Source organism: Caenorhabditis remanei, chromosome V (genome assembly GCF_010183535.1).
Source record: "Caenorhabditis remanei strain PX506 chromosome V, whole genome shotgun sequence".
In the NCBI taxonomy this organism is placed as follows: domain Eukaryota; kingdom Metazoa; phylum Nematoda; class Chromadorea; order Rhabditida; family Rhabditidae; genus Caenorhabditis; species Caenorhabditis remanei.
In genome coordinates this window covers 13,018,460-13,046,067 of record NC_071332.1, presented here as the reverse complement: position 1 = coordinate 13,046,067, position 27,608 = coordinate 13,018,460, and the positions used below count along the sequence as shown (strand labels likewise).

Sequence of the window (27,608 nt, the reverse complement as noted above, 5' to 3'; positions counted from 1 at the left end):
TGACCTCTTTGAATTGCTCTCTCACATAAAACGGGTATTTATAACATTTTTAAATGAATTCATGAAGTTCTCGGTAACATTAGAAAGTTTAAAGCACAATGTAAAATGGACAAAAACCATAGTTTAAGACAGAATTTAATCCAAAGGAATAGCACACTCCAATGGCAATCCAGTAGCCAACACGGCTTGTCCCTGATTCTTCACTGCGGCCGCGGTCTCTACAATCTTCTGAACAACCATAATCATCGTAGTGAACACTGTGAATCCAAGTCCTTCAGTCAACGACACTGCCTGCGGGAATTGAGTCTTCAAATCATCTCGGATCTCCGGTTTGACATCTCGGATACTCATCGCAAAGTCACGGAGAAGTTGAAGATTCTGAGCAGCAGTCTCTCCAGCTGGACGTTGATCTCCTAGAAGATCCACTGCTTTAGTACGCCATTCACGGAGAAGTGTCTGAGTTTCTGGTTTCAAATTGTTGAATTTGGTATAGAAAGTTGTATTCAAAGAGGTGATTTTGTCATAGACTGATGGAAGATTATCACGAAGAAGTTCGACGATTTCAGTTGTGGTGTTTGGACGATGAAGACGGTCTTGGAACCAATTAGAGAGGAAGTTTACAACTTCTCCTTTTTGAGTCACGTTGAGCTGAAAATGTCGATATTCGTAGTTTAGTAATTCTGACGCGTTTTAGATAACTTACATTGTCCATTGTAGTGACCAAATCCAATGGCAGCATGTCTTTGAACATTTTCAGAAGACCGATGTATCCATCCAATGTCTCCACAGTCAATGCCTGATGAGTTTGTTTGGCGATTGGTTCCTCGACATCTTTTAGAACTTTCTCGGCAGCAGTTTTCAATGTTTCTTTTGGTGATGAAGTCGGAGCTGGAGCCACAAGAATCCAGAGAGCAAGAAAGAAGGCCAACGCGGCAAAAACTTTCATGATGAGTATATTTGAGCTTCCGGCCACCTCATTTTTATAGCAAAACTCATGAAGGTATCAAATTTCAAATCTGAATAAACGATTTTTGTTTTTATTTACGGTCTATATCATTGATATAAACAAAAAGTTTGGTAGTTTTGATTCTTTGGTCGGAAAAAATAAACAGACATATTTTTCATAAAATTTATAATTTGAGTTTATTCAATTTTGTAAACTGTATATTGCAGGTATTGGAGTTATTTTCTTATTCTTTAAAACAAAACATCGTCACTCATGGCATTTGTTGAGGCAACCCCTAGACACGAAAGAAAATGTTAAACCTGACGAAAAAAGTAAGAACAAGTTGTCTGATTTTGAACTTTTGAACTTTTGTCTCTTCAGAGGCACTGTTCGGTATTTATCAAAAAACAAACAGAAATTATAATATTCATATATTTTCCACATTTCGAATTTTAATTAAGTCATATCCGTGGCCACCACCTCCCAAATCCCTTCATTCAGTGCATAATTTTTGAAATGAAAGGTGCAATCTTCCTATTCCTTGTACTTATTTCATTTTCTGACACTTGTCTTGTTGTTCGTTCACCTTCACCAGTGTGCAAATGTCCACCAATTGGCCTTTTTAATCAGTCTGACGTTGAAAGAAATGCCGGTGGATACTACCTTGGAAACCGTCCAACCTGGCACCCAGTAGTTCAGCATGACCCCGAATATCCGTGATATTTCGAGTTCACTTGCGTACCTCAAAATTCAGTTTCTTCATATTTGACTATTCTTTTCAGAAGTAATGGTAGTCCAGTCTATGTCAGTTCTCGTTGAAATTAAAATATCGAATTGATAAAGGTTTTAGGTGAATCGAGTTGTGAACAACGAGAATGTTTTCGGTACTCAACCGAGAAATATTGGAAATTTGAAGTGTGAATTACATACGGACGGGACATATCAATGGTATTTTCATGGCTATCCAATGTTTGATATGTCACTTGGTTGTCAAGAAGACACAGATAGTTGTAGTTGTCCAGAAATCAAAGGAAACAGTGAGAGTGGTGTGACGTTGACAGAAAGATTCCCGGATACACCTGATCAGTGCTATTTTTACGAAGGATCCTGTTCAAATGATTCAAAAGAGGCATTCGTCTACTCAAAAAATGAAATTATCAGCACAGGAACTGTAACAAGAGAAGTACGTTTTGAGGATTTATTGTGTGTAAAAGATTACGATAATAACTTCGATTGGTATTTTTTCAATGAGAAGTTAGAAAATGTGAGCATTGGATGCAGTACAATAAAAGATGCGTTTGGATCAGATGAAGTCTGTGCCTGTGGAGCGTTTCCAATCATCACTACGGTTGAACAACTGGAAAACTATGATAAAACAAATAAATACCGTGGAAGAATAATTGGAGCAAACTCATGGACTCCCAGTTGTGCATTTAATGTTACTTGCGATGATGGATATGTTGGAGTTGTGTTCAGTGACAGCAATGAACCGGTTGAGGTAAGATATGTCGGAACAGTCAGATTTTTAATTGTTAATTGTGAATTGTTTATTACGACTTCGTGAGTCGTGAGAACTTATCAGAACTAATACATAATACATAATTAACACGTAGTCAGTGAGAGTAACATAATATTGTGAGGATAATATTGAGTTTTCATTGATGTCTTTCCAGTTGACTATCAGTAGCTACATCACTTGCACCTACAATCCAATAACAAACTACTTGAGAATTTGGGTTGTCAACAGTGTCAGAGTTCTCAATCCGGCTGCAGCTTGTTTGAAGATTAACGGATCTTTTAATTGAATTTATAACTTCGCATAAAATAAATCAATCTTCATGCAAATATTCTTTCCATTTAATTTAACATGTTTTCATTTTCATCCGCACTGGAACAAGTCTAATTCAAAGTGACATTTCGTATTTCCGATCATTTGAACTGAACCGACAACAGAGTATAAAGAGAAAAATGGTTGTTCTCTCCATTTTTATTTATTTTTTATTTTTTTTATTTTTTCACGACAAAATGGCTATAAAAATTCACAGAAGACTTGAACATGTCCCTCACGAGACAGTTTCAAGTAAAAAAGAGGAAAAATCTATGTAATCAACAAATAAATAATGATGACATGGGGAAAGACAATTTGAAAGACTAAAACGGGGGCGAGCAATGTTATGGAGATGAGATCAATGGGAAATAAAGGAAGTAGGCAATTGGAGGCAGGGACAGAGAATAAATTAAGAAACTGTTCGTTTAAACAACAGGAAAGGAGGAAGAAATATTAGAACCGGGTTATAGAGGAATCAAGTAGAATAGCAAATTGAGAGGGGGAAAGAAAAGTATTTACATTGTAGGTTATGGCATTCCAATACGGAATGGTGAAAGAGAAAAAGTTATCAGATAGGGGGGAGAGATAGATAAGAGCCATGGGCCTTCTGGGAGAATCAGACAATCTGACAATGGTATTAAGGAAGGGGAAGTGAGATGCGCCAGCAATGAATTTGTAAAGTAGGAGTAATTGGGATTTGAGTCTGCGGTGTCTAATGGAGTGCATTGAGAGGAGTTCCAAGCGTTGCGAGTAAGAAGAGAAAGAGATGTTACAGCGCTGGAGCGTTATTCTAGAGTATACTCTAAGGGTGGATTCAAGAAGTCTAGAGAGATGAGATGTGGGGGGCAAACAGAAAATAACAGAACAATACTCAAGGATAGGAAGAACGTAAGTTTTAAAAAGGAATGAGTAGAAAGCTGGATTATTTGACTTGAAAGATTTTAAGATCTGAGAGGAACGAAGTCGGGCTAGAGCCACTGTACGATTAATATGAGCCCGGAACTTGAGATCAGGTTCAACAAGCAGGCCAAGATCACGAACGGAGTTGGAGTCAGGAATGGGAGAACCAGCAATAAAAAACTGATGATGAGGGTTGAGTAAGCCGAAGCGAAGCAAACCTGTTTTGGAATGGGCAAGAGGAAGGAAATTGGATTCGGCCCAGTTGGAGACTAAATCAATGCCGGCTTGAAGACTGGAAGGAAGATGAGAGTAAATTTTAATATCATCAGCATAGGCAGCAACAAAAAGGTAAGGAATATCATTCAGACTGAGTAACAAATCATTGATGAACAAGATAAAGAGTAAAGGGCCCGACACGGAACCTTGAGGAACTCCAGAGGAGATAAAAGAGGAAGAGGAATCAACGAAACTGTTAACCTTAACGGAAAAAGATCTAGAGGATAGAAAGTCCGAGAACCAGGCTACAATGGTAGAGGACAAGCCACAAGAAGAAAGCTTTTTGAGAAGAAGACTATGGGGAACTTGATCAAAAGCTTTCTGGAAATCAAAGAAGACTACATCTAGAGATTTATGAGTTTTTAAGATGATTTTGTAATTGGTTATGACCTGAACTAAGGAGGAGGCACAAGACCTTTTAGCTAGGAAACCATGTTGATGGACAGAAAGTTTATGGGCAAAATCAAGCTTGATGCGGTTACAGATGATGCGCTCGAAAATTCTAGAAAATGGATCAGTGAGAGAAATTGGGCGGTAGTTGATAGGGTAACTAGCATTACCCTTTTTTAGAACAGGGGTTACTACAGCATTCTTCCAAGAGTGAGGGACTGAAGAAGAGCGGAACGAGTCATTGAAGATGATCGAGAGGGGAAGGGAAAGAGAGGTGGCGCAATTTTTGATGAGAAGAAAGTTAGCAAGATGGGGTGAGAAACCACAGCGAGGCGGAAGTTTACGTAAAGAATTCTCAATTACCCACGGGGCAAACAGATCAGAATCATGAAGGTCAATAATATGAGATGCTGATAGGATGGGTGAGAAGGAAGAATCCGAAACATTCGGAGCTTCAGAGGGGTTTTTAAAATTAGATGTGAATGCAGTGGTGAAGATGGAGGCTTTCTCGGAGTCGATATTGACGATTCGTCCTTGATATGAAAGAGATGGTATTCCGGAAGTACTTTTTAATCTTTTCGTTATGAGGGAACGGGCTACAAGACTGTGAGGTGAGTTGAGAATACGTTTTTCTGTTCTGGCGTAGTTGCGACGAATAGTTTTGGTCAAATCCCTGATTCGAAGGTTGAGAGACTGGAAATCATTGAAGGAAGAACTAGGGGAGGCAAGAAGTTTAGAAAGACGACAACGAGCACGACGCAACTGGCGAATAGGGTTGGAAGGTGGCTTAGGCTTTGGTAAGGTCTTAGTAGGGGTGTGGGTTTTGATGAGATCATTTAAAATGCGAATAAACATATCGAATTTAGCAGATGGCGAGGGAAGGGTACTGAATAAGACATCCCAGTCAAGGGAAGCAAGATCAGAATTCAAGAGAGTATAATTACATTTTCTGTAGTCAAGTTGAGAGGAAAATGAAGCAGAGGCTGGATCAGGAAGAGTGGAAGCCAATGAACGGGGGAAGACCGAGAAATTGACGCTGAAGTGGTCAGAATTCAAAAGTGGAGGGTGACAGACAGGAGGCGAGAGAACTAAATCATCAGAAGATATAACCAAATCTAAAATGTTGGAAGAAATATTGGTGGAGCGAGTAGGAAAATCAACAAGTTGAGAGAGACCTTTAGAAAGTAAAAAATCAGAAAAGGGATGCCGGGAAGAATTATCAAGCCAATCAATGGATGGGAGGTTAAAATCTCCAATAACTAGAGCAGAGGATAGTGGAATGAGAGAGTTCAAATGTGTAATAAGGGAGGAGAGTTCGGAAGATTTGCAATCAGGAGGACGATAAACAAGTATTAAGGTAAATGGAGAGAATTTTTGCTGGTTCCAACTAGAGGATGAGGGGGAGACAAGACAAGCAGCAATTTCAGATTGATGCAAAGGGTAGTGGAAGTCTAGGTTAATGGGGATAGAAGTGAGGCAAACGGAACTTTTGACAATGAAAGCAACTCCCCCACCACTGGATTTGCGGTGAAGGGATCGCATACGATCGCAACGGAGAATAGAAATGTTTCGAGAAGTGAAAAGAGAGGAAGGAATGGAGTCATTAAGAAAAGTCTCAGTAAGCGCAATGATATCGTAAGAGGAAGCAATGAAGAGGTCAATAAGAAGAGAAATTTTGGTAAGGCTGGCGACACCTCGAATGTTAGAAAGGAGAATATTAATACCAAAGTCAGACTGAAACGAGGAAGAGGGAGGACGAAGGCTCTGACTAGAAGGGGGTGAAGATGGAAAAGCAGAGAAAGAAGAAAAATTATCAAAACGGTAGAGAGCTGGGGATGAAGGAGGAAAACAGGCAGTTAAATAAAAGGGCGGGGCTTAGAGTTGACTTTATAATTGATGTCCGACATAATGAATTTCGATTCTCCGGCAATCTTATTCTGATCATAGCAAAACTTCCGAGAAGCACGGAGAGTTTCAAGTTCCGGTTTGGTCAGATCCCGACGAGCTCGGGGCTTGGTGGCAATATCCAGGAGAGATTTGTCAGTTGAGCGAATTTTGTGATAGCCATGCAGAAAAATGTCCCGATCAGTAGAAGAGTCGAATTGAAGTTTCAGAGGACGAAATTTCGAGGAACACTGGTGGCGGTGAGCTTTCTTGGGAGACGGGAGACGATTGGCAATGGCTAACTTCTGAAAGAAATCCAGATCTTGCGAGTCCTGATTCGGGTTGTCATGGTTGTCCGGCATCTTCTCAATCACAACACGAGTAGCTTTATCGAGAAGCTTAGCAGCTTCCCGAGCGATGTCCAGAGAGTTGATAGTTGTGACAGGAGCAATAGGTGTGGGAACTTGTGGTAGCTTCGAGGAGGTACCCATGAAAACGTGAGAATCCGAAGCTGAGTGGTCATGGATAAGTGGGTCCGCAATTTGAGGCAAATCCGGAAGGAGTTCGCACGACTCAGCCACAGCGAGAGCCAATTTATTCTGTCCAGAATCGACGATTGCGCCACGAAGTTGATTCACCAAGGAGGTGAGGGTGACAACTCGATCATAGAGCACCTTATAAGCATCATAAGGTACGAATTGTTGCGGAGGATCCTCATCAGACGACGTCTGCTTCCGTTTAGGAGCAGGACGATTGAACACCATTGGAGAGAGAAAAATCGATAACCGCAGGCGGCAAGGAAAGAGAGGCCGAAAATTTCTATCAACATGTTTGTTTGTTTTCTCTAAGTATCTTTTCAATTGGTTTTCAATCGGTTTTTTATTTCTGTTCTCTTTTCTTCACTTTAGTAGTCCAACCTCTCTTTTCTCAGTTACACGATTCATTTGTTGTTGCGAATTTCGTTTTTATTGTGAATTCAATTTTTTAGATCTTTGCTTCCCTTGTTTTGGTACAGATGTTTATAATCGTGACTATATCCATCTGTTCATAATTGTAATATAGATTCAATGACTCAACAAGACATCAAAGAACAACTTCTTTTATCCGAAACAAAATTCGGTCTCGATTTTCTAAAGACATTGACTGCCAATCAAAGTGAGTCTCTAGTATTTTCACCACTTTCTGTTTCTCTGGCGTTGGCACTTGTCCATTCTGGAGCACGGAATCAATCGAGTGCTCAAATTGAGAAAGCACTTCTCGGCGGAACGGATTCCGAGCAGTTTATAAACTACTATTCGAGCCTGTCTGAGCGTTTGAAGTCGAATACAAATGGAACGGAAATCAGTATTGCTAATCGGGTTTATCTAAAGTGAGTATAAAGTTGACGTAGTCTCTTTGATATATATTTGTTTTTATTTTCAGACATACAGCTCAAATCAACAATGACTATTTATCTCATGTTGCTGAGAACTATGACGCTGGCGCCGAATCTCTTGATTTTCAAAATCCAGACTCAGCAGAAAAAATTAACGAGTTTATTCGAGTGTCAACTCAAGGAAAACTAGACAACCTGGTGTCATCTGATTCTATTTCTGACGCTATTGCTCTTCTCGTCAATGCTGTCTATTTCAAAGGAAAATGGGATGAAGAGTTCACCCTCGACTTCACATCTAACGAAGAATTCACAACGAAAATGGATGGCGTTAAGAAAATTCCATTTCTGAAGGAAATTATGACTGACCGCGGATACTCTTCTGATGACATCTTCCAAGTTTTGACCTTAAACTATGTAGATTCGAGTTTCAAATTTGTGGTCTTCCTTCCAAAAGAATCGAATGGTTTGAATTCTGCGCTGGAAAAACTAGACTCAGAGAGATTCCAGAAGTTGCTACAACAATCGAAACGGACTTATATGAACGTAAGTACTATCTTGTTGCATATAACAATACGTGGGATTTTTTATAGACTGAAATTCCAAAGTTCACAATTGAGAAAGAGTTGGCTCTCAAGAACACGCTTCAATCTCTTGGGATCACAGATATTTTCACGGATCAAGCCGATTTATCTGGGATTGCTGAAGGAATCAAGATATCCGATGGAACTCACAAATCACTCATCGAGGTGAATGAAGAAGGGACCACAGCGGCAGCAGTTACAGTAGTCAAAGCGGTGCCGATGTGTCTTCGAATGGATGATCCCGTCGAATTCAAGGCAAATCACCCATTTCTGTTCGCATTGGTTCGGGATGGTCACCCATTGTTTTTGGGGGTTTTTCATGGATAAGTAACGTCGTTTGTCCTGTTGAAAATTTTGATTTTGAGTTGATAAAATTTCACTTACACAGTTAAATATTCAGAGTACCTACCAGTAGGCTACAATAACAATTAATGGCTTCTGGATAATTAAAATTTGATACGAAGTTTGATAGTATTTCACAAAGAAGTTGATACGAAAATATACATAGAGCGGGCCTAGACGAACTAGAGTGCAGCAATTGCTCTCTAGACGTCACTAAACTAGCCTCTCCTAAGGGAGTGAGGAATCTGTAGAATCTTTCTCCACTCATGGTTTCTGTAGTCTGCTCCGTATCAGCGTGATCTTCTTATATAATATATTGACTTTCACTTATTCTTTGTCTCATTAAAACAAAGATACATTTCCGTTCTTCACCAGAAAGGTGTGGGCGATATGTGGGTGGTCAAGCTCTTTATTTTCCGCGAGCAAACCCAAAAACCCTCTAAAGTCTACAAGACCGCTTTTGGTGTTGTTTGTTGTTGACACTGTTTCTTCCTATAAAAGGTCTCGATAGTTTGTTCAAAAAACACACTTTGCTCTCAGTGCATTTTTTTGTGATCTTCTCCCAAAATGTACTACCAAGCCGAGTCGGAGCTCGGACTGAACTTCCTGAAAACTCTTCCAGCTCACAACGAGTCTCTAGTATTTTCGCCAGTGTCTATTGCTCTTGTGCTCGCTTTGGTGCACACTGGAGCCCTTGGAAACTCAAAGAAGCAAATCGAAAACTCGTTGTTGAACAAGGCAAACTGCAACAATTGCCAGTTTGTAAACCATTTCTCAAATGTCTACAGAAACTTGCGACAGGGAATCAATGGAGTTGAGGTCAACATGGCAAACAGACTTTATTTGAAGTAAGTCTATCTGGTCATCACTTTTAATGTATTTGCTTTTTCATTCTAGAAGTGGATCTACTGCTCAACGCAAATTCTTGTCTGCCATCGCTCAAAACTACGGATCCGAAGCGCGTGCACTAGACTTCAGAACTTCTGATGCTCTACAGAAAATTAATGGATATGTGAAGACAGCCACCAAAGGAAAAGTTGAGAGAATCATAACATGCCAGGACTCGATCAGAAGTGCCAATGGATTGTTGATCAACGCTATGTCATTCAAAGGAGGATGGGAGGATGGTTTCCCACAACTTCCAGGAAAACAACTTTTCCATAAGAATGAGAGAGAAGGAATTCTTATGGGAATGCTGGCTGATAGCTCTATCCGTGGATACTCTTCTGATGACTATTTCCAGGTTCTTGTCTTGAAGTATGTGGATCCACGTTTCCAACTCTCAATTTTATTGCCAAAGCAGAGAAATGGTCTGAATGATGCATTGAAGAAATTGGACAACAGAAGATTCGAGAATCTGTTGGACAATGTGAAACCAACTTTTGTTAATGTAAGTTATCTTTCAGCAACACACTTAGAAATGATAATTACAGACTGAAATTCCAAAGTTCTCGATCGACTACAGATTTTCTTTGAAGAAAAATCTCAAAGCAATCGGAATCACTGAAATTTTTTCCGATTTTGCCGATCTCTCTGGAATCACTGCAAATGCTAAAATATCTGAAGGAATCCACAAGTCTATCATTCAGGTTTATCAATTATCATAGAAGTAAAATATTCAATATTTCTACTCTTCAGGTCACAGAATCCGGAACAGGAACAGGATGCTCATTCGCTTCCCCAGCTGGTGGTATTGGATCAGGAGTTTCTCCAGCAGCTGCACCAATTGGATGTGGAGCTACAGTAGTCGGAGCTAGAACCATCAAAGTTCTTCCAATCGTCAGAACTGGGAACCCGATTCAATTCAAGGCAGATCATCCATTCTTGTTTGCGTTGACCTACTTGAACCATTCCGTTTATATGGGAGTTTACAGAGGCTAGACACGAAAACAACTAATTTATGCTTATCTATTTTTGCTTATTTCACTCTATCGTTATGCATATTTATCAACATTTATTCTTTGATTGTGATTCTTTTTTTAATTTTCTCCACGAATAAATATTAGGCTAGACGTTTTGGTTGAACAGTCTATTGAAATACACTTGATAAGTTAAAACTCGTATCAATTAAAATGTTTATGGAAAGATCGAAAGTTTGGAAAAGTTTTGTAATTTTAATAATGATGCGCATATGAAATAATAAACTGAAAACGATCACTGGCAACCTTGAAATTATCGTTGCTGAGTGTCACAACGTCTGTATGCTTGCGTGATTTTCTTAATTTATGGCTGATACGTAGGCGGTCGAGATATTTACTCTCCTTCAAAGAACGGGAATCCTAAAGTCTATGAGACCAGATCGTTCTTCGATTTGTTTGTATTCCCTCCAAAAAATTGTCTGTAGTCTGGTCAATGGAACACCTTGTCTTAATTTCTTCCAATATTTGATTTTCGTCTCAGATATTAAAAAGGAACTTTCGTTTGTTCTGATGCCGATTTGGTCTCCATTTTGATCTTATGAGCACGGAGATAGACTGATAAAGAAAAAAGAGACATTCAAACATAAAAAATAAAACTCAATTAAAAATTCTAAGAGGAACGTTTTCTCGCACATTTCTGACAATTGTTATGCATATTATTTCATTTCATAGACATATATCGTCCAGTGACCACAAATCTTTTTGTTAGATTGTAGACGAGCCTTTGTTCAATTTCAAAAAAAATTCGCTGCGAGTCGAACTACTTTCACGTCAAAACACAACAGCTAGCTGGTCATCAATCTTCTTCTTCTTCTTCTTCAGAGAAACAAACATTTGTTCTTCTTGTCAATCAGTGTAAACAAACAACATCACGGCTCATTTGCTCCTTTGAGCTTCTATGTTTTGGTTTTATATACACTTTTAAACTAACTTCATAACAACATAATTCTATATTCAGGAAGATGTTTCTTCAAGCTGAGACCCAATTCGGTCTCAATTTCTTGAAAACATTGCCTGCTTACAATGAATCACTGGTTTTCTCCCCAATATCCATTGCTCTCGTCCTCTCATTAGTACATACTGGAGCACGTGGAAAATCCAAAGAACAGATTGGAGATGTTTTGTTGACTGGAGCCAGTGATGATCAATATGTTAATCATTTTTCGTTCATCAATGAAAATATCAGGAAAGGAGAGAACGGTGTGGAAAGCTACATCGCGAATAGAGTTTACTTGAAGTGAGTTACAGTATTCAAATACTTTGTGCATTTCATGGAATATTTACAGAAAAGGTTTCACTGCGAACCCGTCTTTCCTCTCGGTCGCTCTCAAAAACTATGGAGCTGACGCCAAGACTTTAGACTTCACGACGCTCACGGCAGTTCGAGAGATCAATACTTTTGTGAAGGAAGCAACTAAAGGAAAAATCACGGAAGTCGCTACTAAGGACACAGTTAAAGATGCCTTGGCTCTTCTGATAAATGCGATTTATTTCAAAGGAGACTGGCAAGACAAGTTTGATGGATTTTCAGTTGGAGACTATGACTTCACAACATATTCGGGAGCGGTGAAGAGCATGAAGTTCATGAGAGAGTTCTCGAGTGACCGTCACTATTCTTCTGATGACATCTTTCAAGTTTTGCATTTGAAATATGCAGATGAACGTTTCCGCTTCTCAGTTTTCCTACCAAAAGAGAAAAATACACTGAAGCAGGCTTTGGGAAAATTAGATGCAAAGAGATTTCAGTATTTGATTCAAAACTACAAGAAGACATTTATGAATGTGAGTTTTCATTAATTCTTCCCTAAATAAAAATAAACTTCAGACCGATCTTCCAAAGTTCACCGTGGAGAAAGAGATTAGTCTGAAGAGAAGCTTAGAGATTCTGGGAATCACTGAAATCTTCTCAGACTCAGCAAACTTGTCAGGATTGGCAGAGAATATTAAGATTTCTGACGGAGTTCACAAAGCAATCATTGAGGTGACTCATAACTGAGAATACACATGTTAGTAACTGATAAAGTTCAGGTCAATGAAGACGGCACGACCGCAGCTGCAGTGACGTCGGTTAAGGCTGTTCCCATGTCAATGAGAATGGACACTCCAGTTGATTTCAAAGCGAATCACCCATTCTTATTCACTTTGACCTTCTTGGGTCATCCAATTTTTTTGGGACTTTTCAATGAATAAATTTTCTTGAATTTCATAGAAGAATGATATAAATCAAGTTTTGAAAATTTGCTTTTATTGTTAAACTTTTAAAGTCACAACCATAACAGAAGCGTCGACAAGAAAAGAATGAAGATTCTGGCTTGAAGCAAAGAGGAACATCCTTTGGTTGTTGTCTCTGGATGTGAAACTGTTGTTTGTGTAGAACCGCTCTGAAAATCAGATTATTTTTGCTCGGGAATTCCCTGGAAAACGCGTTTTTACAGGCATTGAACTGACTGTTGTGAGTGAAGAGGTCGGATGGTTGGTGGAGATCGAGGACATTAGTTTAGTGGTATCAGGAGTCTGTCTGGTGGTAATAGTGCTCGTGATGACTGGTGTAGTTGTGATGACTGGTTCAGTTGTGGTGAGAGGTGTAGTTGTGATGACTGGTTTAGTTGTAATGAGAGGTGTAGTTGTGACAACAATCGGTGAATTTTTGCTGGTAATTACAGTAGATTGAACAGAAACAGTACTTACTCGAGTGGCTCGAGTTGACACAGAAGTGATGTCAGAAGGCTTAAATGTGTCATTTTAATAATGATGGTTATAGAAATAACATACCAAACTAGTAGTTCCGGCTGGATTCAATGGGTCAATTGTTTCAAAGTTCAAAACCACTTTAGATGTATTTGTTCCTGAGTACTTCAGCTTCAGATAGTTTCCTAATCCAGATATGTTCTCGTTTTCGAGTTTAGTTTTGGTGTACCTGGAACAATTCTTGTTTTTCAAGATATTCTGTGTTAACCTACTTTTTATCCAATGTAGTCAGCCCGTTGACTGATCCAACTTCTACACTCAGAACGTCTAGATCGTTTTCTAATTGTATCGTTTGCAAATCAATAGAAAAGTTGCAGACTTTCGATGAATCAGAAAACGTGTAATCGAATGCTGGAGTGGCATCAGGATTCCATAATTGTGGAGAAGAAATGGATCTAGATGTTCCTGGAGCTGTTACGAAATCTTGTTGCTGAGCTCTTGATTGGAAAAAGAAATGAATTGAGGCATTGTGAAGATGGAAAGTCGCTATTGGAGAGGGAATGAGTTGAGGAAAACTGTCATTGTTGTTTGTAGAGTATCTGTAAGTATCATTGTTCTGAGAAATGGTCCACATAGAAAGCTGAACTGACTGATAGTGAAGCATTGGAGGGAGTTTTTGAGTTGGAGTCATTCCTTGAATTTCCACATATCCTTTTTCAGTCTGAAAATTTAGATTTAAAACGAAAAGGTTCACAGAAAGTTGATTACCGAGTAATCACACTGAGTATCAAACAGCATAGCCTCAATCGAAAAACTGGGACATCCATTACAGATAACTGTGTACCATGCGTCTGGCAAGATATTTATCTCTTGTTTCAATTCCATCCAACCATTAAAATCAGTATTTGCGTCCATCACGTAAACTCCATAAGTGTCCATATTTTCGACAACTTAATTTTGAAACTTTAAGAAGTGGGTCAATGTGAATCTCACCAGATGCATCGTTTCCCAAAAACAACGAATCAGAAGGACCACCGTACAAGTTGATGAGAGTAAGGGTATCAGAAGTTGAGTAATATTCATAACGACGTCCAAATGCTTGCGGTACCCTTCCGACGTAATTTGAGTTGAAAATATCGTTTCCGTCGAAAAGGAAAACTTCAAATGAGGTATATGAAATGGCTGAACCATGAAGAGTTCCGCATTGCAGATTGACCTGAAAGGATGATCGTTTTGATTTCGGACTAAAAACAACAAAAACCTGATCATTAGCATTACTTGCTTTCACAGTGTAATATTTGTTTGATTCCAAAGTTGCATTGAACGGAGTTCCAGTTGGTTTGATCACTTGTTGGTAATTTGACACTGAAATATTTTTGTAAATTCTCAATGTCAAACCGTGAAAACTCACAGTCCAAATATGTGTATTTCGCAATAAATGTCACATTTCCAGTAACAGAAATGATCTGATATGTGACATTCGAGTTCATTGCATAGTCAACCTTGTTTATAGCTGGTGGAGAAATGCTACAAAAAATTTAATGATACTTTAGTTGTGTTGAGACTTAAAGAGCTTACAAGAAGTTATCAAATAGTACCATATCTCCCGGAGAAATCATGTAATCTGTGGTAGTATCCACTTTCAGAGCGAAGCCTTTTGGAATTTCAAACTGAAATATTATGAAATGAGTTAGAAATGAGCTAAGAAAGAGTAAAACTAACGGAATATGTGCAATTCGTTTTAGCTGGAATTTTGACTTGAGATGTAGCCCCTGCTGGTATGACACCAGTCAAACCGGTATCTTTGGTGATGGGTGTTGTTGAGCATTCTGAAAATTTTGAAATCGAATAAACAGAAAGTAAACGTTCAGATCCTTGAACTCACTGAAACCTTCTGCTGTTGATAAACAAATAGAACCGGAGAAGAGTAAAATTAAAATTATGATCATTATCAAGAAAAGAGGAAAATTACTGTAAACTGGTGTGATAAGCTTTTCTAGACTGAATAATCAATCTATGGAAAGCACCTTTTATAGGCGACGCCCTTCAACTGTATTATCAAAAAATCAAAAGGGCGTTGTTCCTGAAACGGAAATCAGAGAAACAGTCATAAGATAAGTTCAAGAAATGACGTGAGATTTGAAGTTGAAATATCGAGAGGTTTGTAGCAAACTCATTGAACGTTATTGCCTATCTAGATTTATCTTCTACTACAGTTTCCGTAAAATCTCTTAAAAGTACGAGAAATATAGAAAAATATACCATAAAGTAAAGAAATTTCAGTTCTGATTCGACGAAACAGTTCCCCATATAACGTTGCGGAGAAACTGAAGAAAATAGGTTTCACTTTTTTTCACAATTCTTATACTCGAAGATAGCTGGAAGTATGCAAAATCTAAACTACATAGACACTAGAAGCATAGACTAAAGTTGAAAAAAGGGTGTCGTTTGTCTGTGAAAATGACACATTTTCTATGGTTACAAAATAAATGAATTTTCTGTTCTTCTTTTTTTGTTTGAAAACTTGATCTACTAACTTTGCTAAATGATTTTTGTATACTGGATTATATTTTTATGTGTACCCCTGGTGTCTTCAATTGATAAAATGTTAACTGCATATGGGAGAGTTGTTGGACTCGAAAGTTCCCAGATCATTTCCACATCTCTTGATTTGTGTCTTACAGTTTGTTATAGACAATCTAACTGTATTCTGGCATTCTTCAATTCAGTAGGACACTGTAGTTTCTTCTATAATAATACCACTAGAATCATTGATGTAGAAGAGACTTCTGAAGAGCAGAATCAAGTTGTGGGGTTCAAAGTAAGAGCTCTTACAAAACATAATGTAGTTCCATATTTCAGTGTTTTCTTCCTGATCAAAGTTGTCCTCGCGTTTTATCAAATGCTAATTTAGAACTACCAGTGTTTAATGTCTTTTGGCAAAAAGCGAGCAATGGATGGAAATTAATCAAATGTTTAGATGGCTGGAGATTATTCGATAGATCAAATAATTCATACGTTTGTATGAAGTTCTTCGAGCTGTCGTTTGGATCGAGTCGATTGGTCGCAGAGAATGTTTGCATCGAGAACAATTCTAAGCTCAGTGGTGTTGCGAACTCGAAGGAGACATTGTGGATTAGAGGCAAGCTAACCTTTCCTTTCGAATAGCAGTTGATAAACAGTTTTCAGAATTTGTAAAACCATTCAGAACTGGCGATTGGGATGGCGCATGGCTCGATGGAGAGAGAAAATGTGATACTTCTGAACCCAATTGTCATGTATGAGAAAATTATTGACTCTTATCTTGTCCTTATAATTTCAGAACTACACTTGGAGTGACGGTTATACAATTGGTAACGAAGCTCTCGCCAACAACTTGTACAGTCCCAATAATACGTAAGTGTGACTTTTCTCATTTCTTGATGTTAGCTAGTGCAGTTTTCAGGGCAACGAAGCAAAGCTGTTTAACAGTTTTTGCTGAGAAAGGTCCACATTTGAATGCAGTTTCTTGTACAAATTACAAAATGGCGGTTGGAGTTATGTGTGGATATCAGCTGATATGAAACAAACAAAAAAGATTTATAAGCATTGAATTTTAACTGACTTGATTTCTATTTGATGCCTGCAATATGATAGAAATTAACTAAAAAACTGAATTTTCTAAATAAAAAGTATCCATTTTCACTGCAACGGTTATTTTGATTGTTTTCTGGCATGCATGAATCCGTTTCCAGAAAAGTCAATTTTGTAAGATTCGGGTGTTGTCCAATATCTCTCCTGTCTCTTTTTCACAAAACAGACGTGTTCTCTTTTTTTTTAGGAATTGGGCTCTTTTCTTTTTCGCTTTTCCAAAAATTACGACAACACAAAAACTGTGTCTCCTGCTTCTCATTTTCTTTGATTAATCAACTTTTTTTTCTATTTTATCTTTCAGTAATCATAATCTCCAGTCGTACTACAGAAACTATATATCTCATGAAAAAATTTGACGTCTCTGTCATTACATTTTTTGAAAACTTGTTCTTTTTCATTTTGAAACATCAGGCCTTATTTATCCGTGAAGTCAACATTTTGTTTCAAGTTCTGATTTTTTACGCTTCAGAAGTTCAATGGTGTCTGAGTTCATCAAAACTAAAATCAAAAATTTTCGATCTGATTTCAGATAACGATCAGTCCTTTCAGAGCTTGATGTACGAGCCTTTGATCTGAATATTAATTACTTTCCTTTTCTGAACAGAATTTCGATAAAGTTCCCAGGTTTGGGTGTGTTGTGTTCTGAACATCTAGAATTCAGCTGAGTTCCATGGATCGTCATAATAAGAGTAATTGCTTTCTTGGGAAAATTCTAGCAGTTGAAGTTCTGTAATTTAATTTTGGCGCATTGTTCGAGTCCTATTCAGAATAAATTCGGCACGGGTCTTCTGGTCTTTATGAAGTTAATTTTATAAATTCTGACTAACCCGACTTTCATGGAAGTCGGAAAACGTAACTTATTTTTTGTTACTTTTAGTAATTCATCAAAAGTTCCACTATTGCTTTGTCCTACCTTTCCCTAGGCAACGTGAAAAAGAACTCAATTTTCTGAATATTCTCGTTCCGCAATCAAAGTCAATTGTGAAGATTTGAAGAGATTTTGTGAAGTGTAAGATTAAAGTTCTCAGATTTATTTATTTTTAACCAAATCCGATTGAACTTTTTGCTCATGAAACATGATTTGCTTGCAAATAATTGTCTCGAGTTTTGTCTCGTGGAAGAAGTTAATATAATTCATTCTGTGGTTTTTGTATGTTTCTGCAAAAACGTTGACTCATTCTTTTCTCTTGTCTATTGAATTCACTTATTCATGTTTTTTTAAGTTTCAGATATAAAATATGGATTCTGTGATCTTGATGGTTTGTTTATTAGGTATCATTTGTGCACTCAGCACCATTTTTTTGAACATCAATTTGGTTTTCAGAATAGTTTTGTAAGTTTCATATTCATGTCGCACAGTTCTGAAATTGAATTTCAGAAACAAATCGAAAAGAAATGTGGATATGCAGTTGTTTTATTATCGTTTTGTTCTAGATATCTTCTTCGGGACTTGCTGTGAGTTTATCTTCAAAGACATGAACAACGAGGACCTGTTTTCAGTACTCTTCTACATCGTATTCATTTTACTCTCAATAGAAGCACCAATGCTTATGGAAGAGTATCGAGACCTCATTGTGTATCTGGCAATACCTTGGTCTAATTTCGCTGCATGCCGTTCCATAATAGCTTTATCCATTTCCACGGAAAGAGTGATTGCTGCTTATTTTCCTATTTCATATCGAAATATTAAAAACAGTGTTCCAACTTGGTCTATTCTATTAGTAGCAATCTCTTTTGGACTTTCCGAAGAACTTGTTCTTTTTGAATTCTGTTCCTATAATATGGTCATCCCTCTGAGTTGTAGAGTATTTGGCTGTGCAGTCAACAAGTGTTTTTATAATTTTTGGACTATTCATAAAACAGTAAGTTGTGTTTTTCATAAAAATTACCCATTTGAAAGTTTATAGGTGATCTTTTGCATGATCGTCATCTTATCAGTTCTGTTATCCGTCAAAATCTTCATTTGGAATAATCTGAAGCACACGAAGACTAATAGTCAGCTTTCAAAAGTTGGTAAAATCTTTTTTTTTGCGTAATAATTTTCATAGTTTCAGGCGAATCGACTAGCTCTACTCGATACAATAACTGTGCTCATATTCGATTTTCTTCCTTCATTTTGTGGTAGTATGTGGCCAACAGCAAAGTTGTTTTCTTTTGATGTAAGCTTTTTTCTCGAAATGTATTGCGCCGTGATAATTTTTCGATTAGAATTCGTCATCAATCTTTCTCGTTTTCAGTATGTCGGCCCATATAATGCAGTGGGAAAAGTCACCGGATGTGCTATCGAAGCAATCGTAGTCTCAACTCTTCTTATTTTTCGAAAAACCAGAATATCGGAAAACATTTCAACAAGTATTCGAAGAGCTATACGTGTCAAAAACTCAAAATCTAGTAGACTCGCATAAAAATGTTTATTTTTGTATTAGCATCACTGAATTAAATAATTAAATACAACAATGATTAAGTGATCCAACAAATTTTTGGAGTTTTTATCACAATTTTCTTGAATCTCTTTGGAATAACACTCTTTCTCACATTCTCATCAAAAATGAGTAGTATATAAGGAAGAGACAGCGTCATCTGAAATTTGAAACATAAACTAACTTTTCACAAATCTTTCTCACCATATCTGTCGAAAAACCGAGATATAAGGATTGTAAGTCTACATCAGCTGCCCTTATTAATTGATAATGAGTGTTGATCGAACTAAAAATACTCCACAAGAGGATCCCAAGATAAACAAAACAATATGCAACGGTTATCCTGGTAAGCTTCTTTCCTACGCCTTTGTCAGAAGAAGTGACTTCTGAAAAACAGTTTTTCTCTAGAATAAAATGCACACATGAACAAACCCACCTAGAACTTTTTTGGAAATCAAAAATGCGATAATCAGACCAGCTAATAGCAAAATTATGAAATATGCCGCTGAGAAGAATGCGCTCAAATCTATAAACCATGACAGGTTTTCTCTATAGGCAGTGACCATAAGACAATTATCGAGAAGAAATATTTCAGATACTGGTCTGCGTATGAGAAGAAGCAGAAGAAAACTGACAACACACAGTAGGAGGCCATATATCACGTACCAATAGGTGACAATCTGCAAGAAAATGCGTGAATACGGATTTGAAGTTAGAATTCGAATAATGACCTTGTACTTTATCTTCCATTTCGATAGTCCCTCCGGATAGTATACGGATAACAATCTATTAAAGCTCATTGAGACCGCTGTTAAGAATTGCATATGGAGAAACCAAAAGTTAAAATATTTAGAAAATGTTAGAAATCCTGGTAATTTGTCTTCCACAAAATTGAGAATAGGAATTAAAGAAAGGGTGTTCTCCAACCGGAAGGAATACCACGTGTTTATATAGCAAAGAATGTTCTGGAAATGTTTTTTTCAGAAATCGGAAGCAATAAATAACACTTACAGTCAACAAGTCCAGCTGGAGGACTCTGTAGAATGAGTTAGTATACTTTTTGGATAACCCAAAAAGAAACAGGAAATAAATCATGAGAGTGAGAGTAAGGAACCCGTAAATCATTTGAATGAATATCCATTTCAATATCCGATCACTCTTATTTGTTTCCATAAAAACAGTCACGTTCAGAGACATTGTTCAGAATAATCAGAAAGAAATGAATAGAGAAGTGAATGCGGAAGTGAATGGCTCTATTGTGTGTCGTAGAGACCAGACTCAATCATCAATTAGCCGCATGATCATTAACGAGCATCTCTTGGGATGGAAATGCATTGAAAATAGTGAGTTCTTGACGCATAACAGCGTCAAACTGGCATTAACCAAGAAATCAAAACGTGATTCTTAGTTACATAGGAAAACCATGGTATTAGGAAATTGATGCTCTTGTAAAAGACTGAAAGCCTGGCTTATCGAACTTACGAAGTAGAATCAGTCTAGAATATATGCCAGCCAAGACAAACACTATAACAGAAAAGAAATATCTAATAAATAACAAGGTTGCGCAGTTCAAGCTTCAATTCATCTTAATTACAGGCTCAGTTAACGTTCTCGAAGTGAGTCATTGCTGTTTGTCGAGTGAATTAAGCAAAATCTAACTTTCAACTTGAATCCTTCATTTATCAAAAAAGAAACACTATATTATCGAAATAAAAAAGTCCCGACATTTTTTACCGACGCGTGTTTGCGGACTTAGTGGAAAATTTTTAAATTTATCACTAAGGCCGCAAACACGCGTCGGTAAAAAATGTCGGAACTTTTTTATTTCGATAATAACATAAGACCACAAAAAAGAATCTTCATTTGATTATTTTCCGGACTTCTCAAGCGTTTCTTCTCTTCAAAACAACACAAAATTTCCTCGGAAACACACCAACTCTTTCCTTTTTCACGAGCGACGGAGGTCCAGAAGAAGGCGAGGAAACCTGAAACTATCAAGTGATCTGAATACTGTGTCTTCAAAAGGTACCTGATAGCGATTGAAAAAGTTGGCAACAAAAAGAAATAGTTCCATTCGAGCGAGTCCTTCACCTAAACATTGCCTCTTCCCGATAGAGAATGGTATCAGTTCTTCAATCTTCCTCAGTTTCCCATTTTCATCAATAAATCTATCTGGATTGAAGGAATAAGGGTCTGGGAAAACAGACTCATCCAACATGACCGTACTAATCTGAGCAATCACTCCAGTTCCTTTCTTCACGTGATATCCATTGATTACAGTATCTTTGGTAGTTGCATGAAATAAGTTCAATGGAAGAAGATTCACACATCTTTGAGATTCATTTATAACCGCATTGATATAAGAAAGACTGTTTTTATCAGCCATGGTCACCAATCGATCACCTCCAATCACTCTATCCAACTCGTTGTGCATTTTCTCTTGAACGTCTGGATAATTCATAACGTAACAAATTGTCCAATTCAGTGTAGTATTTGTTGTAGTCAGTCCAGCAAACCACAAATCAAAGGACATATTCACTAATTGTTTATCTGAGAATAACTCTATTTCTCCTTTCAGTTCCTGTTTTTGCTGCTCTTTCAAGTAAGCTTCAGCGTAATCGAAAACTTCTTCTGATTCAAAATTAATCTTCCGGCGGTGCTCAGCAATTTGAGAGTTAAAAAAGCTGTAGTAGTCTTCTCGTTTCTCAGTGATTCTGAAATGGGGATGATTACAAGGTTCAGTCTTCTGAAAACTCACATATCATCTAGGGATTTTCCAGGAAGCCATTTACCAATACCTGGTGCGAAAGCTTGTACACATAACTTGAAAGACAGGAATGACTTTTCCTGGATATCAATCAAATCTTTCAGTTTTTGGAATTCCTCTTCCTTTCCTTCATCGAACCGATATCCGAAAATAATCTGGTTGATAACATTAGCCACTGCTCCATAAATCACTTTTGGAACATCTTGTTCCTCTCCAAGATCTTGATCGAGAACTCGGAAAGTTTCCTCAATTTCAATCAGAATTTTTTGTTGCATCAAATCCTTTCCAAGTCCGAAATCTCTGAAAGTGGAGATGGCAAAACGGCGATGCGTGTTCCAAAAATGTCCACTTGTCTCAATAATTCCAAACTTCCCACCTCGAAACTTTTCAGTGAATGGCTGTTGTAACTTGTCAGTGTATGTATCACCATCTCTCACAAACAATTCTTTCATTTTTTCTAAGGAACCAATCATGATATAGGGAACATCACCTGAAATAACTCTGATTTATTTTCGTTTTTTTTACCCAAACACCTTTTCATTGGAGCGTAGTTGTATCATGACTCACCCAGCCAGAATGTGTATACATCTCCATACATTTTTGTCCATTTTCTAAAGCATTCGTATCCTGGACTTTCCCAAATCATTGGGACAATATTTCCAACGAATGGAAGAGGAATCGGTCCAGGTGGAAGATGACGTCGTTTGCAGTATAACTCATGGACTAGCCACATGAGAAAGATTGTAAAAATCAGAATTATAATCATCTGGAACGAGCACAATTATTTTCAAAGAAGAAAAACCTGTAAAATAAGATTCAAGAAGTGTGAATGCAATGAAAAAGGAATAATTTTAAAATTGCAAAATCTTTCAAGCTCGAAGGGATTTTATTATAAAACATGTGATTTTGGGTGTTTACGAAATCGAGACATAGAGAAGGTGTTGTTTACGAGAGATTGCGGAGAAAAAGAGACTGCCAGTAACCTAAAATGCATGTCAACCAACAAATCTTGTTGACAAATTCAGTTTTTGGGGGTGATCTTAATATTTTGTGTATGTGGTCAAATTTGTTTAGCATTTATACCGATGGAAAGAACAATTTACAAATATTTGGTTATCTATTGTGTTCCGAAGAATGAGTGACGTGACTGAATCCCTTTACTGCCAACGTCGTTGCCATCACTTTCTGATCCACATGTTTCCTTCTCAGAAGTCTCCACATAAGAACAGATTCAATAGTGTTTCCGAACAGTTTGCCAACTAAATTGAACGGCCCAGCATACGAAAATTGAAACAATTCGAAATCTGGCCAAAGACTGACACAAAATGGAGGAATGAATTGGAATAAAAAGGTGGTAACAGCGTCGAGTATAGCCAAACGGTTCGCCTGAAACAGATATTATTCAAGTTCATCGATGCTTAACTATACCTGAGTCAAAGAACTTGCAGATTTACTCCAAAGAAACAACCGGATACAGAAAGCACAAGATAACAGAACAATGGTTGACAGAATTACCTAAAATTGTTTTGTTAGGAACTCGTATTGGAATAAAGACTAACCGTCTGATAAGTTGACCAAAAAGTTTTGAAACAGACATTCATGACACATCCCAGAGCCAAACAGTTCTTTGGAACATAAATCACAAAATCACAGCAGTAGAAGAAAACAAAATCCTGGAATAGCCCAGATGCAAGAGAAAATATAAAGAATGGCCAGACGGGAACCCGGGAGTGATAAATTCGGTACTCAATTGGAAAGAACGCAGCCTGAAATATTTTAATTCAAAAGCTATTGAATGATAATGTGATTTCAAGTCTGGCGGCTTAGTTAAAACCCCACTCCCTTTCCTTCTCTATTTGTTGGTGGTGAAACTTGGCCTTATTCTTCACGGTTTCAGTATATGTATGCACTTTGATCTACATCTGCCATCGTGAGATATTCTGAATCACCTAGACCAACGCATTCGCACGGACCAAAGCATTCACACGGAACATGATTTTCTTATTTTCTTGATACGAAGTACAACAACGGGTTTGGAACCCGAAAATAGTCTAGCTTTTCGAAAAACTCACCACGACTCGATCGCAACTGATGAATAATTGAAACATCATTCTGGCCATTTGCAAATTTGATGTCAACAGTCCAAACCATAAAACCAAAAGTCTCGTGGACTCGAAAAATTCGGGAAAAGAATAAAAAGATAAGACATGTCCCAAATATAAACACGTGGCGACTCCAATGACAATATCTAGATGAAAACGGTAATAAAACTGTGTCATATCGTGAGTTCGGTGATGCTTTTGACTGGAAATATATGATGGAAAGCTGATTGATTTTATGGTTAAAAATAATATTTTAGCTTACCTCCTAAACATGAATATCAAATAACAGTTAATCAAAGCTATGAAAACTCCACAAATAACTCCAACAGACGAAACAACGAAAGGCAGCAGCATCTGTCTTCGAATTCGAAGTGCTGCGTTGTGTCTGAATTATAAAAATTGAACTTTAAGCTTCAATGAATTTGACAAGAAGCAAGAGGTAAATGTGAGACGAATATGTTGAACTAGAACCTTCGGTACTTTATGGTTTAACGGGTGTTTATTTAATTAACGGGTGTTTATATAATAAACGGGTGTTTTGAGAATTAACGGGTGCAATACCAAAATCTAAGAATAAACGGGTGTTTATAAATCATTTTTTCAGCAGTTTTTATTTTTTCTATTCATTCACTGTTTTACCGTTTTTTTGTTATTTTCTATCGTTTTACATATATAATTTCAATTATTTCGTCCGCAATCACTGATAAGAGTCTCCTAGCATTGCACGCGTGGAACTGATAAGCACTATTCCAAAAACGGTTTTTCACTCGCTTTATTTTCTGTTAAAATCGTTTTGAAGACAGAACTTGTCACACTTTAAAGTAAAATAGACCGATGCTTTGATTTTTTCATTTCAATCGATGTATTGTTTCCAAAAAATTAGATACTACGTCTTGACAAATCAGTCAATGATAATGTAAAGGATTCTGGATCACAAAAATCTTTTTTTTTAAGCTCAAAACCCCATGACGCTTATGTAGTTCTTGTAAACCAACACCTGTATATTGTTATTTTATTTGTTTGAAGTATGTCTAAAGAAGCATGAAGAAAAGAATCAAATCAAATACAACCGAGTATAGTTCAGAATAATTGAGGTAGATGTGGTTTCATGGCAACGAGTTTACAATAGATGAATGCTAGTGTTGTAGTATTGGACCTTATAAAAATGAGATTTTTGATGCTTTTTTGGCTCCCAACCAAAAACTTCAGTTTTTTCTCCCTCTTCCAAAATGTCTTCTAGCTCCTCTTCCACCATTTGTTCTTCCTCCTCTTCCGCCACCTCCTCGTTGATTTGTCGTAGGAGCCTCAGTCGGTGGTCTTGCACGCAATTTGATTGGGCTCCTGCGTCCATCGACCACCTGTGTGCCACATGGTCCTCTTCTCTGCGAGCGGCCACATAGTCCTCTTTGATGTTTCCGATTTCTATCTCCTCGAAGCCCACGCGACAGCTGATGATTTTTTTCATTTTGTTGCTCATCTGACATTCCTTATGGCGAGAGACTTCTTTCCTCCGCGAACTCTGACTGCTCCAGTTCGTCTTCTTGTTGTTTCCTTTCCTTTTTGAGTACCATTCGTTGATTGATGAGTCTATCTCTAATTCTGCCGCCTCTGCTTCCTCTTCCTCTCACGGTTTCTTTCTGCTGCAGTCTATTTTTGTTATCAAGAAACCGCTGACGCATCTCCGCACTGAATTGCATTCCTTCTTTTCGTCCTCGTCCCCTCATTGTACGTCTAACTGTCGATTTTGAATTTCCACGCACAGACAATGCTTGAACAGGTGCAACAAGATTTGTTTTCTTTTGGCGGTCCATTTTCTCTGACTTGTCAGATCGTTGGCTCTCTTTGACACCATTGGAACGTTGCTTCGATGCAGAACGGCTGGGAGATCTTGATGTCGGATAATGAAGATTGCTGTTGGTTCCGATTAGTCCCGACCCAGATGGTTCTTGAGATGATTGTTGAGACCGTGAAGATTGTCGAAATTCTTTCTGAGATCTTCTAGATTGACCAAGTCGGGATAAACGTGGGAGTAGGTATTCACTTCCGGACGAACCAGAGCCAGATGAAGAGGATTCCGAACTATCAAGTGGTGATTGTGCTAGGCACATCGAACAAGAGCCGTTCCAGGTTCCGTACCATGCATATATCAATTATAATCACCACTATAAAACAAGATTCTATTGACGTTAAATCAACTAACAGATTGACCAGATGAAACTGCTGCTCGTTTTGATTTTTGTTTTGTTTTCGGTTTCTACTGTTGCAGTTTCTATTAATGCACTGGCGGTAAGAACTCAAAATTTTATTCTCTGAATAATCGTATTTAGACTGGTTTCACTGGTCTCGCATCTATATTGGATACGGCAGTGCGATCTTCTGAAAGTCGCTCTGTTCCGTCTTCAAGAATAGAATCAGTCCATGGAAAAGTAGTGCATTCAGTTGGTATCAAACCACTAGCGGTCGGAGATGTTTTAGAAATCGTTATTTATGCAAAACAATCGTAAGTAAAAATTGAGATTCATTTATGCACCTAAACAATAAGTTCAGATTCAAAATTTTCATTCATTCGGATAATGAGTTTTTTGTTCCAATTGCATTGATAGTAAATCACTGGAAAAAGGTGTTTTTTTTTTCATTTTTCATATGTTTAATAAATAGTTTTACAGGAACTGAGCATAACTTCCCGAAAATTTGAAGACTTTGATTACGACGAAAAAAGAAGAATCCCGTTTGTCCTTCCTAGTCAACTTTTGATCAATTTTGAAGTGTTAAAAATCGGCTGGAAGGTTTGAAAGTTTTACAAGGCATTGACTAGTGTTTTTATTTCAGGTTACAATCAATAATGACTGGGTAATGATCTATGAAAAACGAATGAGTTTGGCGTTTGCACACACTTTATCTATTTTCGGAGACGTAATGGTACAAACTGTGCAACTTTATCAATATTCTGGACTTGAGGAGAACGAAGCGGAATATGGAAGTTATGAAGAATGAAAAATATTTGTATTATATCCTTTTAAGTTATCTATGAATAAACATATATATATATATATATATATATATATATATATATATATATATATAAGACTTCTTAGAGAATATCAGACGATCATCTGTGTTTTCAAGTTTACAATACTACGAATTTAGTAACAATCTTTTATCAGTTCTATTCGGAGACTCTTATCAGCGATTGCGGACGAAATAATTGAAATTATATATGTAAAACGATAAAAAATAACAAAAAAACGGTAAAACAGTGAATGAATAGAAAAAATAAAAACTGCTGAAAAAATGATTTATAAACACCCGTTTATTCTTAGATTTTGGTATTGCACCCGTTAATTCTCAAAACACCCGTTTATTATATAAACACCCGTTAATTAAATAAACACCCGTTAAACCATAAAGTACCGAACCTTCTAAAATAAACAGAAAAGATCATTTTCAGTGAAAGATGAAAGAAAGAATTTCTTACGTGATTATTGTTATACAAAAAAACAGAAAGAAGTATCAGACATGCTTTGAACATAACTTTCGCTTTCCGATTCGTGGGAATA

At 37.4% G+C, this 27,608-nt stretch overlaps 14 protein-coding genes across 14 annotated transcripts; 7 read left to right on the top strand and 7 right to left on the bottom strand.

Moving 5' to 3' along the window:
* Positions 1-105: 105 nt before the first annotated feature.
* Positions 106-417, top strand: GCK72_019514 (uncharacterized protein; the record flags this gene model as incomplete). Its single annotated transcript, XM_053733066.1, has 1 exon — positions 106-417. One exon carries the CDS (start codon positions 106-108, stop codon positions 415-417), a length of 312 nt encoding a protein of 103 aa, XP_053581979.1.
* Positions 136-946, bottom strand: GCK72_019513 (uncharacterized protein; the record flags this gene model as incomplete). The annotated part of the gene is made up of 2 exons (XM_003115359.1): positions 136-648; positions 704-946. The coding sequence occupies 2 exons, from the start codon at positions 944-946 to the stop codon at positions 136-138; spliced, it is 756 nt and encodes a 251-aa protein (XP_003115407.1).
* A 516-nt stretch (positions 947-1,462) lies between these two features.
* GCK72_019512 (uncharacterized protein) lies at positions 1,463-2,751 on the top strand (the record flags this gene model as incomplete). The annotated part of the gene is made up of 3 exons (XM_053733065.1): positions 1,463-1,636; positions 1,797-2,444; positions 2,620-2,751. The coding sequence occupies 3 exons, from the start codon at positions 1,463-1,465 to the stop codon at positions 2,749-2,751; spliced, it is 954 nt and encodes a 317-aa protein (XP_053581978.1).
* Positions 2,752-6,196: 3,445 nt separating this feature from the next.
* On the bottom strand, positions 6,197-6,988 carry GCK72_019511 (uncharacterized protein; the record flags this gene model as incomplete). The annotated part of the gene is made up of 1 exon (XM_003115466.2): positions 6,197-6,988. The coding sequence occupies one exon, from the start codon at positions 6,986-6,988 to the stop codon at positions 6,197-6,199; it is 792 nt and encodes a 263-aa protein (XP_003115514.2).
* Positions 6,989-7,291: 303 nt separating this feature from the next.
* On the top strand, positions 7,292-8,507 carry GCK72_019510 (uncharacterized protein; the record flags this gene model as incomplete). The annotated part of the gene is made up of 3 exons (XM_053733064.1): positions 7,292-7,593; positions 7,647-8,142; positions 8,190-8,507. The coding sequence occupies 3 exons, from the start codon at positions 7,292-7,294 to the stop codon at positions 8,505-8,507; spliced, it is 1,116 nt and encodes a 371-aa protein (XP_053581977.1).
* Positions 8,508-9,089: 582 nt separating this feature from the next.
* On the top strand, positions 9,090-10,403 carry GCK72_019509 (uncharacterized protein; the record flags this gene model as incomplete). The annotated part of the gene is made up of 4 exons (XM_003115248.2): positions 9,090-9,370; positions 9,420-9,912; positions 9,956-10,111; positions 10,161-10,403. 4 exons carry the CDS (start codon positions 9,090-9,092, stop codon positions 10,401-10,403), a joined length of 1,173 nt encoding a protein of 390 aa, XP_003115296.2.
* A 1,000-nt stretch (positions 10,404-11,403) lies between these two features.
* Positions 11,404-12,631, top strand: GCK72_019508 (uncharacterized protein; the record flags this gene model as incomplete). The annotated part of the gene is made up of 4 exons (XM_003115356.2): positions 11,404-11,678; positions 11,728-12,223; positions 12,267-12,422; positions 12,470-12,631. 4 exons carry the CDS (start codon positions 11,404-11,406, stop codon positions 12,629-12,631), a joined length of 1,089 nt encoding a protein of 362 aa, XP_003115404.2.
* A 74-nt stretch (positions 12,632-12,705) lies between these two features.
* On the bottom strand, positions 12,706-15,078 carry GCK72_019507 (uncharacterized protein; the record flags this gene model as incomplete). The annotated part of the gene is made up of 12 exons (XM_053733063.1): positions 12,706-12,822; positions 12,890-13,168; positions 13,214-13,358; positions 13,402-13,728; positions 13,780-13,850; positions 13,898-14,079; positions 14,123-14,345; positions 14,391-14,494; positions 14,541-14,656; positions 14,708-14,799; positions 14,852-14,958; positions 15,015-15,078. The coding sequence occupies 12 exons, from the start codon at positions 15,076-15,078 to the stop codon at positions 12,706-12,708; spliced, it is 1,827 nt and encodes a 608-aa protein (XP_053581976.1).
* Positions 15,079-16,153: 1,075 nt separating this feature from the next.
* Positions 16,154-16,692, top strand: GCK72_019506 (uncharacterized protein; the record flags this gene model as incomplete). Its single annotated transcript, XM_053733062.1, has 4 exons — positions 16,154-16,260; positions 16,338-16,407; positions 16,452-16,525; positions 16,575-16,692. The coding sequence occupies 4 exons, from the start codon at positions 16,154-16,156 to the stop codon at positions 16,690-16,692; spliced, it is 369 nt and encodes a 122-aa protein (XP_053581975.1).
* Positions 16,693-21,065: 4,373 nt separating this feature from the next.
* GCK72_019505 (uncharacterized protein) lies at positions 21,066-22,682 on the bottom strand (the record flags this gene model as incomplete). The annotated part of the gene is made up of 5 exons (XM_053733061.1): positions 21,066-21,167; positions 21,212-21,354; positions 21,409-21,896; positions 21,941-22,439; positions 22,517-22,682. The coding sequence occupies 5 exons, from the start codon at positions 22,680-22,682 to the stop codon at positions 21,066-21,068; spliced, it is 1,398 nt and encodes a 465-aa protein (XP_053581974.1).
* Positions 22,683-23,062: 380 nt separating this feature from the next.
* GCK72_019504 (uncharacterized protein) lies at positions 23,063-24,060 on the bottom strand (the record flags this gene model as incomplete). The annotated part of the gene is made up of 4 exons (XM_003115803.2): positions 23,063-23,335; positions 23,378-23,464; positions 23,509-23,715; positions 24,022-24,060. 4 exons carry the CDS (start codon positions 24,058-24,060, stop codon positions 23,063-23,065), a joined length of 606 nt encoding a protein of 201 aa, XP_003115851.2.
* A 1,111-nt stretch (positions 24,061-25,171) lies between these two features.
* GCK72_019503 (uncharacterized protein) lies at positions 25,172-25,516 on the bottom strand (the record flags this gene model as incomplete). The annotated part of the gene is made up of 1 exon (XM_053733060.1): positions 25,172-25,516. One exon carries the CDS (start codon positions 25,514-25,516, stop codon positions 25,172-25,174), a length of 345 nt encoding a protein of 114 aa, XP_053581973.1.
* Positions 25,517-25,538: 22 nt separating this feature from the next.
* Positions 25,539-26,159, bottom strand: GCK72_019502 (uncharacterized protein; the record flags this gene model as incomplete). Its single annotated transcript, XM_053733059.1, has 1 exon — positions 25,539-26,159. One exon carries the CDS (start codon positions 26,157-26,159, stop codon positions 25,539-25,541), a length of 621 nt encoding a protein of 206 aa, XP_053581972.1.
* Positions 25,919-27,045, top strand: GCK72_019501 (uncharacterized protein; the record flags this gene model as incomplete). Its single annotated transcript, XM_053733058.1, has 5 exons — positions 25,919-26,017; positions 26,379-26,551; positions 26,599-26,671; positions 26,718-26,837; positions 26,881-27,045. 5 exons carry the CDS (start codon positions 25,919-25,921, stop codon positions 27,043-27,045), a joined length of 630 nt encoding a protein of 209 aa, XP_053581971.1.
* Positions 27,046-27,608: the final 563 nt, after the last annotated feature.